This window comes from Lactuca serriola, chromosome 1 (assembly GCF_051521515.1).
Source record: "Lactuca serriola cultivar US96UC23 chromosome 1, Lser_US96UC23_V15, whole genome shotgun sequence".
Lineage (NCBI taxonomy): Eukaryota > Viridiplantae > Streptophyta > Magnoliopsida > Asterales > Asteraceae > Lactuca > Lactuca serriola.
The window spans coordinates 176,571,219-176,585,486 of record NC_136408.1 but is presented as its reverse complement, the minus strand read 5'-3'; the positions used below and the strand labels follow the sequence as shown (position 1 = coordinate 176,585,486).

General features: G+C 34.1%; 2 protein-coding genes across 2 annotated transcripts; one reads left to right on the top strand and one right to left on the bottom strand.

Moving 5' to 3' along the window:
• The first annotated feature begins 3,717 nt into the window (after positions 1 to 3,717).
• LOC145101594 (thylakoid lumenal protein (Mog1/PsbP/DUF1795-like photosystem II reaction center PsbP family protein)) lies at positions 3,718 to 4,632 on the top strand. Its single transcript, XM_079038824.1, has one exon. It carries the CDS (start codon positions 3,786 to 3,788, stop codon positions 4,515 to 4,517), a length of 732 nt encoding a protein of 243 aa, XP_078894950.1. The 5' UTR covers positions 3,718 to 3,785; the 3' UTR covers positions 4,518 to 4,632.
• A 528-nt stretch (positions 4,633 to 5,160) lies between these two features.
• Positions 5,161 to 6,438, bottom strand: LOC145101603 (uncharacterized). Its single transcript, XM_079038838.1, has 2 exons — positions 6,206 to 6,438; positions 5,161 to 5,534 (listed from the first exon to the last, which is right to left on the bottom strand). Exons 1-2 carry the CDS (start codon positions 6,405 to 6,407, stop codon positions 5,305 to 5,307), a joined length of 432 nt encoding a protein of 143 aa, XP_078894964.1. The 5' UTR covers positions 6,408 to 6,438; the 3' UTR covers positions 5,161 to 5,304.
• Between the last annotated feature and the right edge of the window lie 7,830 nt (positions 6,439 to 14,268).

Below are 14,268 nucleotides of genomic sequence, written 5' to 3'. Positions count from 1 at the left end.
TAAAGAGAAATTTCAAGAAACAAAGATTAGTCATACATATGTCAACGCTAGTAGGAGTACTGTTTTCACCACTGTGATGTATATGTATAATATTCAATTCATGGGAAACATTGTTCTAACGCAACTAGTGTAAAAGCTTGGTTTTGATTGAGAATTGTTTCCCTTTTAATCACATGGGAGAAACAATACACATACTGAATTTGTTGATCTGTGGAAATAGATCTAAGTAATTCATTAGGATTAGCCAAAGTACTTGAAATCTCGAAGTAACTCGAAATAGCTGATAATGTGTGGCATGGAATTGAGCTAATGTCCTCGTTCTTGTATGCCATGACATATACTAGATATGATGACTCGTATGCCTCGATCATGATAGGACAGATCAGATCAACTTGGTGAGAATCAATTAATCAAAATCAAGTATGTTCCTTAGTGTCCTAGGATGAAAAACGAAATGATCATAGTATGGAAGAGATCAATGTAAAGTTTACACTGATATTGAGTTCCACACTAATAAAGACGATTTCGTTTTCAGCCGGAATTTGTGATTTTACTAAATGGTGAAGTGTTAGCTTGGAAGGGTACCAAGAAATACACCATATTGGATTTAACAATAAACTTAGAGTATATTGCAATTAACTAGAATGCAAAGGAAACTATGTAACTAAAAGAGATTTATTAGTGACATCTTTGTTGAAATTCAATCATTGATGGTCCTTTTGAAGGTCCTTATGATTGAAAGGGTAAGTATAGTTACATTTGATAGTTGTTCAAAGGCGAAGACATCATAGTCAATAAAATCATATCAAAAGAAAAACCTTGTTGATTTATTTGCTAAGTCAACAAGTCTGTTAGTAAGACTTGGTCATGAGGCATTTGATTTTCAAAAGATTTGACCAAAGCCCACTTTGAATAGTATGTTTTAAATATGAGAACTTAAGCAATATAAATTCTTAATATGATTTTGAAATTATTAGGTAGTGATTTTAATATATGATAGAGATCAGTCATTCCAATTAGTTTATCACTGTGTTCTCCTTTTTCATGTTTAGAACCTACTTCCCGAATATTAGTTTATTTAAAACCCCCACAATCAGTTATACTCTTGGGAGTAAGTATTGAGTTAAGATTGTCGTGAAGTGTTAGTAGATTGTCTATAGTGATTACACATAACATGGAGAATGTAACTAACTTTCACGATTATTTAATAAAGATTTAAATATTGGAATAATCGGCACTCAGAGAGATTACTTAATAGATTCAATCAAAAGTAATTTTGAGATGATAATATCTTTTATTCTTATAATGGAGAGACAGTAAGTTCTTGGCATACGAGTTGGTTGTACATTGGTCTTGTTCTAACGCTATCCATAACCGATGGTCATAATGGGTAAATCCATGCATGATTTAACAAGCAGACAAAAACTATGTAGTCAAAGTTTATCTGCTCTTTCAGCCTTAACAGGAGAAGCGATATCCTTGGGCCCCTCGACGATTTCGTGTTGATATTTAATGTACCTGGCCAGCTCTAGGCTAAATTGATGTGTTCAAATAGTAGTCTGATTGATCATTAGAAATTAGAAAGCGAGAAACATGATGTTGAAATGTTAGCTTAATTTATAATCCATGACTCAATTCACAATGATATCTTCTAAAAACAAAGGAATAACTGATCACTTGTCTAAGGGTTGATTCTTCATATGATCAGATACAATTTGCTAATTAAGTGAGAGCCTTGTGACCAACTGTAGTTGATGATTTCTAAGAGTGGGAGAGTGTTGGAATAGTGTCCAATGTCATAACTAAATCAGTAAGACTATCCATTAGTAACATGGCCCTTTTTGGGTTGCCCTCAATAAACCAAATAGTATTTGAATGTTATAAAATAGAGATACAAATAATTTATTAATTATTTATTTTATGATTAATTAATTAGAAACTAGTTTGGAATTAATTAGAATTAATATGAAATTAATTTATGCTAATTAAAAGGTGCATGGATCAAATGTTAATTGTTCAATAGTTGAATAACTGGAACATTCTGGATCACTTAGGAGGATGAATGAAATTGTAAAAGATAAATGCTTGGATTTTCGTCCAAGGGTGTAGATAAGGAAATGATTTGAATTTGTATTAAATATGATTATTTAATTATTCACATCTACGTTTTTTCCAAGACACTGGAAACTATAATACCCCATCCAAGTACTTCTAGAATTTGTCATACTCTAACATCCTTAGAGTTTCTCGTCTCTCTCTAACTCATTGGCTATCTTTATTGTTCCAAGGGTAATTTTTTTTACAACAAATAGTTTGGTATTGTTGGGTATGAACCATTAGAGGTAACCTATTTTGGTTGCTCTTCCTTGGCTTCTTGAAGAATTTGAAATCTACATCAAAGGTCTTTAAGCAAATTAGTAGTGCTAAATGTTAGTAAATTATATCCCTATTGTAGTTGTTAATATCAATTTAGTTAAAGATCCTTGTAGGTTTTTGATTTTGCTTGCCTTAGATTAAATTTGTATGTTTCCGCTGCCATGATAATTGATCTATGAAGTATATAGAAAACCTATCATTTTCATACATTCATTCCTTTTAATCCATGCATGAGTTTTGATCATCATAAAGTTGGGGTTAGAGTTTTGAAGAGATTTGGACATGAGAATGGATAAAGTTGGATACTTTATCCATTAAGCCACTTAGAAGAGTTAGATATGAGATTTGGGTTTCCAGACTTAATGGATTAAGTCCTTCACGGCGAAGGTTGTTATGCTAGTTTTCGTGGCACGACAAGTTTAAGGTTCACATCGCGACCTTTGAGTATTTCCTAACTATTTTGGCGTCTAGTGATCACGAAATGACCATTAATGGGTCACGACATGATGATCGTTGACTTTTTTGACCTATTTGACTTTTTGTCAAATTTGAGGTTTTGAATTATTAACTGAGTTTTAGACTATGATTGATTACGTAGTCCGCGTAGCTGATTCGTTGGACTCCATTTAGGTCATCTTCTCATTATGTTATGTAGGAAATTAGATGTTATGGTATGCTTATTTGTCTTTGTGACTTGCATGAAAGACTATTGTTGGATTATATCATGAAATACTGTAGTCATATTGTGGCAACGAAAGTGATTGTAAGACTATAGTTGAATCATAACATTCACATGGACTGTGTTTATTGGGTTGAAATATAATCCTAGTGTTGGGCCCATTATCATTTTATGTATATGATATTTTGGGGAACTCATTAAGATTCATGTTTACGGTTTTAACTTGAATGTTGTAGGTTGTTCTAGAAGCAACGGGAATGACACGACGTGATTGCATGTCATCCTTGGATATGTTTTGAGATTTCCACACTTTTGATTTACTATCTTTGATTTGAATCGTAATTGTTGTTTTGAACAAATGGCTATTATTCGATCTTTGAAAATGAAATCGGAACATATGCTTTTTGAAATTTTAAGACGTTATACATGCCACCAAAACATGTCTAACATTATTTCGAACATTATATAATACCAACAAGATAACACATTACAAATGCTTTAATCGATCGTTTATCAATGCAAAAACTCACTTGACACAAGTGAGATAGTATATTTGGTTTTGTGAATAAAACGACACCATGCCAATAATTGAGGGACCATTATTGTTAAATACCCAACTTCTGGATAAGGAAAAATCCATCACTCTTATCACACATCAGCTGACAAATAAACACACCCACCCACAAACAACTTAGCCAAAAACGAATTCGACGATCCAATTTACGATCCCATGGCCACCATTTTCTCACCTTCCGCCCTCCTCACCACCGCCACCACTGTCGCCGCCGCATCTTCCTCATCATCCTCCACCTCCTCTCTCCACCTCCCTATCCGATCCACAACCAAACTACAATTACCAAACTTAACCACCACGGCCTTAACTGCAACCGCATTAGCAGCAGCCACCATCATAGCCACCACCATCCCTCCCGCCCTATCAGCTGAATCCTACGCCACATACTACGGCACCGCCGCGAGCGCCGCCAACTACGGCGGCTACGGTGGAAACTCCGACAAGAAAACCTCAGCCGAATACATCTACGACATCCCACAAGGCTGGAAAGAGCGACTCGTATCAAAAGTTGAAAAGGGTACCAATGGAACCGATAGCGAATTCTACAACCCCAAAAAGAGAACCGAGAAAGAATACCTGACTTTCCTCGGTGGACTCCGGCAATTAGCCCCAAAAGAAGCGGTTTTGAACAATTTGGCACTTTCCGATGTCAATTTGCAGGATTTGATCGCCGGAGCAGATAGCGTGAGCTCTGAAGAGACAAAAGATGATAAAGGGCAGGTGTATTATGTGTATGAGATCGATAGCCCTAGTGCACATAGTTTGATTTCAGTTACATGTGCAAGGAACAAATTGTATGCACATTTTGTAATGGCCCCTGCAGCAGAGTGGAAAAAAGACCAAGAAACATTGAAGCATATTCATGAATCTTTCAAGACTGTTGGATAGAAATGATTCGATTTTGATTGTGTGAGAATGAACTAATGGTTGTGATCATGTGTTTGTATAATATATTGTTAGTAGTAAATCATATATTCCTTATTAAAGATTACATTTTTCTTCATATCTTTAATAATGACATATGGCCTAGATGGTGTTGGTTATACTTTTAGAAATAGTCAAAACGGGTTCAAGAACATTTTATTTACATGTCACCTGTAACTTTATTTTCATTTGCATGTTATAGCATCCTACTTTAATTTTTTTTTTTTTTGTTAACAACATCGTATTGTAGTTTGAAAACCCCACCAAAATATAACATTGTAGTTTTTTTTTTTTTTTTTTTTTTTTTTTTCAGATTATTGCTGGGATAATCTATTCAATTATGGTAGTGAAAATGACTTAAATAAGTGGTTAATAGGGCTGTGACTATGACGATATTTTAAGGTACAATTTTGTAATGGTAAAAAATAGAAAAAAACGCTATAATAAACAAAATCAGTGAAAATAGGTTGCTACTTTTTGCATATAATCCTATTAACGATTACATTTTTCCTAAACATGGTGTTGTACTTTTAGAAATAGTCAATGGGTTCAAGTACATTTGATTTTCTAGACATCGTTTATCTTGGAATCATTTAATGGGGAAAAATAAGAAAAAAGAATAAGCCTTAATAAAAGCAGGTTTGAATGCATATACAAGATGCTTAGATGCTTGAACTATATATAAACATTTAACATACACATTAAAAATCTAATATAATGCAATATCATATCATCTCAATATAATTTTATTTTAGTATAAAGTAAAGCCGTCATCATAGGAAACATGCCAACCTTGGCGACAAGGTGGTGCATTCTCATCATACACACCACAACAACTCCATCTCTTTTTCCAATTTGGCCTTCCAGTATTTGGTCGATCACTTTTCTCATTCCATTTGTACACAATTACCCCTGACCCATCACTCCATTCACCATCAATCCCTTGGTGAGGTGGAGCCAATGCCAATAATCCTCTATCACCTACACATCAACCACACTCTAAATTTATGTTTTTTTTTTTTTTTTTTTTTTTTTTTTTTTTTTTTTTTTTTTAACAATTTATGCATCAAAGTGGATTTCTTGTTTCAAATTTGTAACAAACTGAAACATGGTTATATAAATCAGTAACATGGCTGCAAAAAATGTAAGCTGGCCTTTATTTGAAAGGACAAATTGCGCGAGAAATCAATTTGTTTTACTCTTACCACCAATATATGTAATAATGTAATGCATATTCCGATTGCACAAGTAGTGTTTGATAAAATGATTGAATGAAGTTTCCTTTTATATCTCTAACTTTAATTTTCAACAATTAAAATCTATAAGCTACTACACAAATTCTACATACAATTATGCCCAGATTAGTTATAAATTCCATTATTGCTAAACAAATATAACTACTTTGTTATTATAGGTAAAAATAAAGATTCCAAACAACTAGCTAGCACTATGAATCATCTACAAAGATCTTACCTTATCATTGTATCAGGATTCAGGATATTCAAGATTTCGTTCATGTAAGTATGTTATGACGTGTTAACGTTTTGTAACAAAATTACAATTAAAAACGATAACGACTGCTGTATATTAAGAAATTATAAGGAAAGATAAAGGGCTTAATTGACAAGGAAAAAATTTAATTTACAATTTACCATTGGCGTGGCCATGGAAAGAGCAAGCAGATGCGGAGTTATCTTTGTCTTGATATGGAGTGTTGCACCTCAAACAGCTCTTCTTCGAATTCATCACGCTTAACCTTCGTGGGTGTCTGCTATTGATGCATGGTGCTCGGAATCGTGTCGTATGAGCGTATGAAAAGAAATGATTTTGAGAAACATTGAATGGCAACGCCATGGCGGAGTTGAGGAACAATCTCTGATTTTTGTTCAGATTTTGTGGCTAAAAAGACAAAGTTAAGTTACGAAAACTACGAAAAAGACCCTTAACTTTTAAGCAGTTCCAAGTATTTGCTTAAAGTTGGATTTTGTATGGAAAATACTCATTCGTATTTTATTGGGTTAGCTAACTAACCACCCTAATTTACTAAATTTACTCAAACGAAAAAAACTATATTAAAAAAGGGAAAATGATTTAAAAGTATAACGAAGTTTTCAAATTGCTAGAAAAAATATTATTTTTTTGTAGCATAAAAAATATCATTAAATATACAGTTTGTATACAAAATACCAATGAAATGCATGTGTTCTAATAAAACATTGTGGTAACTGGTTATTTCAGGTAACGAAAAAAATAATTTAAAAGGGTAACGAAATTTTCAAAATGTTCAAAAAATACTATTATTTTTTTAAGTACAAAAAATACGATTGAAGTATACCGTTTGTACACAGAATACCAACGAAGTACACATCTCGTACAAAAAATATCATTGAAGTTTCCAAAATGTTAAAAATTGTTGTTTTTTCATAACACTTTTTGTTAACTTCGTTGTCGGATTATGTAGAACACAGTCACTCTAGATATTATGTACCATCATATTAGTTCACAACAATTGTGCACTCTCTTTCAATCCCTTAGTCGATCGTTATTGCGATAAAATGAGAAGTAAGTGGGTAATCACCATAGTTAAACGTTCTTGCTTCCCGATCGCATCATACGCCTCAAACCTAAAACATATATACGTTATATAGATACACATATTATACATCGGGGTTAGTCGTTCACTAGTGTTGCGTAGACCTGGCAATTCGAGACACAAATACACGAATTCATGTGTGACACGACATGTCATGAATACATCTTAAAAAGGGAGATAAAGCTTATTTCTCAACGTGTATTCATGTCGTGTCAAATTCGTGTCTAACACATGAAAACGACACGAATACGCGAATTGCCATGACTGTATGCGGCACAAGAGAGACATGAAAAACGAGATAAAGGAACGGTTACAAATTTCCCACACTACAAAGGTTGCAGGAGGATTGTAACGTCCCGATTTTCACAATAAAATTTTCAATTTATAAATAGGATAAAATTCATTTTCATAAATCAAACATCGTAAAAATCATTTGTTCTATAAGACATAAACCCAAAAATCAGAGTATCATAAACAATGTGAAATCTCAAACATGTAAGTTGCTGATGAATGTGTATAGTCACGCCTTTGCCTTCCCACGGTCCTCAGAAGTATCCGGAACATTTGATCCACAACTGTAATCCAAAGCTTAGCAAGTTCCCCAAAATACCATACATCACACAGTACATGCAAGCATACAAACATTGGGCTTCAGCCCAAGGCTGGTCTGCCCCTTTCAGCCTTCAGCATAGAATTGGTCCACCCATGACCTTCAACATAATGTTGGTCCACCCCTGGCCTTTAGCATAAAGTTGGTCCGCTCCGAGTATCTTGACCTTCAACACAAAGTTGGACCGTCCTCAACTCGTCACACGATATGTCGACATATATATTGTAACACCATGATTTTTCACCAAAAATTTTCTTTTATTTTAAACAATTATTATCAGAAAACGTTAGCGGAAGTATTATAAAAATATCACCAATGGTTAATTAGAAAAATCTTTAAAAAATAATCCATCAAAATCCAAAGTTGTAAAAAACCCAACCAAACAAACATCAAAACCAAGAGTAAATGAAACATCACATGAAGTATTAAACTGATATCATCACTTCTAAGCAAAAGACTATAACTACCCAAAAGATTCTAACCTAATCACCGGGCCATCAATATCAAAATACATGTACCAATGCAAAAGCCACAACAACAAACAAGAAACAAGTGTCAGCATCAGCACAGTGAGTCAATCTCAAACACAAAAGCATGGAAACAAAACATACACATACATCATGTCAACTCGTGCAAACACATCAATCCATGCAACATACATCGATAATTATTAACATATACATATATACATTAATCCAGACATTCTTTCATCGCAGTAATTATTAATTTATTTATTTCGCTTTAATTAATTTTAATGTCCCTCGCTAACTTAGGTCTATTTTATCGCTAACACTCCCCAAATAAAGACCCCGCTCGCTACTAACGTGACCTGGCGACCTAGTGCACCAAATGGGGCGTGACTCCCACCCGTAACACTATCCCTGGTTCTCCTCCTTCACTACTCTGGCCTTGCATGTAAGAGCATGATGCATTGTCGTTCGAGGGTGGTATTTGTTACCTCTGCGAGCTTATCTACACCCAAATGTGATGTTTATACATGGCATCCAAGATCACCGACATCACTCCAGTCCCTGTACACGTACGTGTACCCGGACCATGTCTCGAAATGGTCAACTAGAAAATCATTCGACGTCGACTTGGCTTAAGCTCTTTTCCTCCAACGATATCCTTCCACTGCGATATCCCATAAGGGCACGAACCTAAATTAGGTTGCTACTCTTTTAACCCCGACATGTATATTCCCATTTTAAATTAATTAATCCTTTCACATGGGCGAAACACACACCTCACCATTACCATTATTAATCATGCTAGTGAATTATTATTATAGTTAATCCAAGTGGATTTGAATCACTGACACAAGTATTTTCCATCCGTTACTCTAACCAGCTGAGCTACTGTTGGGTTCTAGTATAAGGGTGTATTTTAAACTTTTAAAATACTAAGTGGTTTAATCTATTAATTAAACTATACTCTTGATTTAATTAAACTTAAAACCATGTCATTATACTGTTGGATTAGGTGTCTAAGCTCATAACTATAATTGGTATGTACTTAACCCGAGAGTAGCATAGTCCATTTAGGTTGCATATGACCTGGACAACTTGATAGGATGGACCTTTGAGAAGAGGTTATTTATGATTTATTAATATATTATAAGTTCTAATATATTAATATGAAATCATATGATTTAATTAGTATTGATCAAGAATTAATTTGGAATTAATTTTGTGATCAAAAGAGACTAATTAAATCAATGGGGACTAATTGTGTAAATTAGTTATATATATATATATATATATATATATATATATATATATATATATATATGTTTGGGCTTATGATCCATGTTGGAGTAAGTTTATGTATGGATACATAAAGAGTTGGGTCACATGAACCATGGATCATAAACCCATGGGTATGGATTAGGGTTTACCCATGACCCTTAGAATCCTACAATATATATATGTTGCTCCATAGCTAAAATCGTGAACGATGTTCTTGGAGTTCATATGAGGCGTTTTTAGAGCAAGGAATTCTCTCTCAAAAGTCACCCTTTGTCCAAGGTGTGTTGCAATTCCATTTGAGGCATTCACATTATTGGTGCTAAGTTCTTAAAGGCCAAAACTACAAGCTACAACAAAGAGGTAATTCTACAACTCATTTCTATGTCGTTTATGTCATTTGTATGCTAGTTGTAGGCTTAATGCTTTGGAAACAATATTGAATGTATAATTAGAGAAAACATAGATCCAAAGCATTTAGGGTTGTATGTGCACCATACGATGTTGTAGTATACAAAACCTATCAGTGGTATCATAGCCTAGGATTGTTTTCCACTATACTTGATGTTTTATTGGTTTTCAAAGCAAAAAAATCGAATTTTCTGCATTCTGGATAGTGAACTCGCCGGGTCCACTCAGAAAAGTTCCAACTCGACTAGTCCACTCGCCGAGTTGGTGCTCCAACGAGTAGATTTTCGAGTTTTTTTTGACCTGTTTTGGATTAGAATCATTACCACGAAATGTTTTATTTCATAAAATATGATTTTGTTGATATGGTAATGATGATTCTCATCCAAATAAAATATAATTTTCAAACTTTCATGATTTATATTAGTTTATATGATTAGGCTAATTTCTTGAAACTTGTTTGATATGAATTATCTTAACTTATGAGTTTAATTAGATCATAGGCGAATTGTTTGATTTTGTTAGTTACAATTTTTGATCTAAATGTTTTTAATGAAATCCATAACTTGTCCTCAAGTTATGGAAAGTGAAAAGTCTCATTTTTAAATGTCATCATAAAATGGGTTTATGTCTTCCATAACTTGTCCTCAAGTTATGGAACATGAAGAGTCTTTTACATAAATGTTTTTATAAACTCCATAACTTGTCCTCAAGTTATGGAATGTCAAGAGTATTTTCATAAAACCTATATTAAACTCATAAGTTATAGATTCCAAAAGTTTTTGAATAGTTCAAAATTTTCCCTCAAGTTTTGGAATTTGTAAATGCAATGTCTCACTTTGAAACATTTAGTTCCAAACCCTATAATTTTAAAAGTGTAAAATTCAACCCTTATACTATTATAATATTATATGTTTAATATTTATATATATGTATAAGAGTAAAGTTAGTCTTACCGTTAGTAGGCCTCATTCACGAAGCCGGTCTATAAGGGGGTATAAGGTTACTACCTATAAAATGGCAGTTTAATGGGTGTCCACTCTCACCCACCACTTTTTTGACTGGTGGAGGGTCGTTAGCCGAACGGGTTTGAAAGGATAATAATTCTCATTAAAAGTGTAATGAAATACTAAGTAACTAAACACTTATAAATTCCCAATCTTAGTTACTTAGGAAAAATGTGAATTTGGTGCTAACCCATGAAATTGCACTTTGCACCTTGTTAAGTCGTTAGTGGAGCGCGTGTGGTTAACCGACAAACTAATCTGGGGCTGGCAGTGTGTGGCAAAGGGTAGCTTGATGTTAATCATAGATAAATGGAGCTTGTGTGGTTAACCAGAACATTGATTAGGTGATCTGTAACATTAAGTGTACCAAGCTAATTTGCATGGTTATTCACACCTTGTTTATGATCCTCGACATCCCAGTCACAAACTTGAAAGGCACAGTTAAGATTTAAACATGCTATTCAAAAGTTCAATGAATCTCAAAGGATCTAGGAGTTTCAATTCACTTAAAACCTAAAATTCTTTTTCGTTTTTCTTGGTGGAAATTGGTAAATCGTCATTTACCTACCTTCAAATATTTTGCAATTTGGATTACGACATCCCTCTTCCAAATTGTAAAATATTGTGTTGGGTCCTAGCCTTAATATTTCATGTTGGGTGTTATATTAATGACTAAAATCAATTAAACTTGAATTTCTCCCTCATAAATGTCTAAGTTCGGACAACGATGGTCTTCCCAAATCTTTTGAAAAAAGCTTTCCTTATAAGGATGATTTTCCACAAGGCGATCAAGGTGAAAGATTAATCCCTTCTTTGTGCTGTAGTGGAACTTCACTTCCTCCACCTCCTCCAATAATTCTCCCTAACCCACAAGTTCAAGGTCTCTCAAAGCCCTATTGGCAGGAAGGAAAGTATGTGTGTACTCACATCTTGGTGATGAAGTTACATATTGACAAGCTGGGAGAGTTGGGTGTCGAAGTCTCGAGGAAGTTGGCTGTTGACTGGGTTCTCCAGTCACTTCCTAAGTCATATCGCGAATTCTTTAAGGACTACTATATGGGAGATCACGGCATGACCCTTATCGATCTTACCTATTTGCTCGTTGTTGCTGAATCAACAATGATTTGGCACACTGGTAAAGCAAATTTGATTGGAAGATCTACTCCTCAAACTTCCATGGAAAAGGATCATCCACGGTCAAGTCACTTGACCAAATGGTAAAGAGAAAGACTAAGTCTGAGATAGTCTCGTGTACCATTCCAAAAGAGTCCATATGTTTCTATTGCCAAGAGAAGGGGCATTGGTTGTGAAGCTTCCATATTTACTTGAAAGATCACAAGGATGGTAAAGTCAGAGTGTATGACTCTCTACTTCAGGTAAAATCCACTATGTAGCTTTATTAAGTTCCTAATTGGAGATTCTTAATACATGATGTAATGCAATTACATTTTGATGTTTTGAAGAATCAAAGGAAGCTTAAAAAAGAGTAGGCTGAGTCTGATCGTGAAGAAATGGATTTCGATCGCATGGTTCGATGATCAGATTCTTGAGCTGCTGCTTAAAGAGTTATGATAGATTGCTTAGAAATATGTAGTAACGTAGTTTTCATTTGTAATTGCATTGTAAGGAAAATTTTTCTGCATTTTATAAATAAATAAAATTTTTGTTTTTATTTTATTTTATATCTCCTTACAATGGCATTTGTGAAAATGATGTTTATGTATATTCTAGCAATGTTCAATATGGATTTGATTCTTTCGTTTTGTGGTAATGTCGAAATTTACCAAATAAGGAAAGATTCTCATCACCCAAGTTTCAGTTGGAGAGAAACTTGGGATCGTGCAACTTGTATTGTGTGATGGATGAGAACCTTTGTCTTTGGGAAATTTAAACTAATTCATTGTTCACATGTATATGTGAGTCAAGTGAAGGACTAGGGGATCGGGTACACTAGGTGTGCGCTGGTAAGGTCCACCACAAAGAACGATAAGACTATTCGTCATGATTTACTAAAGTTTAGTAAATATGGTCATGCTTAAAAGTTTAAGTATAATTCTGAATCATTGGAAAAGTTCAATGTATGGTAGAACGAATGAGAAGAATCAAATTAGGTAGAAAGATAGAAGTTTCTCCAATCTGAAAAGATGGGAGAGTACTTGAGTATCTTGTTTTATGATCATCTTAATGATTATGAAAACCATGTCACAATTGATCCTCTAAGCATATCTTAGTGCTTTTGCATGGCTAAGAAGAGGAATCATGAATTGTTGAAATGGTTAAATCTAGAAGATGAGTCATACTTCGTTCCAAAAACAAGTCTTCGAGTCATACTCCAAGCGTGTGCCTTGAGTGACACTAAATTAAGAAGGTTTATAACACTCATCAAATGTAGAGTAACATGTTTTCTACTCTTGTACATTTGAAATTGGTAAGTTGTGATGTTTTGGATAAAACAAAGACCAACTAAGGCCAATTGTGTGAAGTGTTTGTCTTGATAAGAAACCACACTAACTCTTGAATATTTGTTTGTCAAGGAATGTTTCTTGACAAGAGAATCTTATATGCCTAGAGGTTAGTGGGAGTCTTAAAGATCTTGACAAGTTTCAGGAACTAATCAAGAATAAACCTATTGTTAAACACTAGCACACGACTTGAGGTTTTATGACCTATCGTGTTGACATATTCTTGTTTCTGTGCCCATTCCAGTTAAAGTTGACTATGCATGTGAGTTCTGAGAGTTCTCAATTGGTTGCATAACAACCTGGAAGCAATGGTAGGCCCTTGTGCTACCAGGTGGCAAGAAATTAAGATTGAACAAGTTCAGTCCATATGAGTTTGGATTTGTCACTAACCTTGTCTTGTGATTATGGTTATGACAAATTCACATGGATAGGGACACATATACCATAAAATCTAAGTGTCATAAGGTTTCTCTCCAATTCATGAAAATGATTGTGAAGAAACGCTTTCACTAAGTAGATTTTAATAGTTAGCAATTGTGATATTTACATTCTCAAATTCGATTATGATTACGACATCCCTCTTCATAGTTCGAATTGTGAGAAATGGCAAAGGTCTAAACATTTGAGACTTATTGTTGTAAGTTCTAAAATTATTTAGACACACATGTGAGCTATCTAAGGAAAGGTGTATGAGTTTGAGAAGCCTAGATAAAGTCTTATCGAAGCATCTCGTATCAAAAATCTGAACTTTGGTAATGAAAGTCAATAAGTACTGATTTCTAGAAGTCCAGTTGATTTCTGAATACATGTCAAAGCTAGTGGGAGCATAAGTGTTATGCTAGTAGTATAATAATTATTATGCTAGTGGGAGCATAATTATTATGGAAAAT

What these genes read in the sequence shown, in the direction of transcription:
- LOC145101603 (XM_079038838.1), bottom strand. Translation starts at nt 6,407, where the DNA reads ATGGCGTTGCCATTCAATGTTTCTCAAAATCATTTCTTTTCATACGCT. An exon ending in TTTCCATGGCCACGCCAATG is followed by an intron (nt 5,535 to 6,205) that starts GTAAATTGTAAA and finishes GTTGATGTGTAG; the next exon opens with GTGATAGAGGATTATTGGCA.
- LOC145101594 (XM_079038824.1), top strand. Translation starts at nt 3,786, where the DNA reads ATGGCCACCATTTTCTCACCTTCCGCCCTCCTCACCACCGCCACCACT.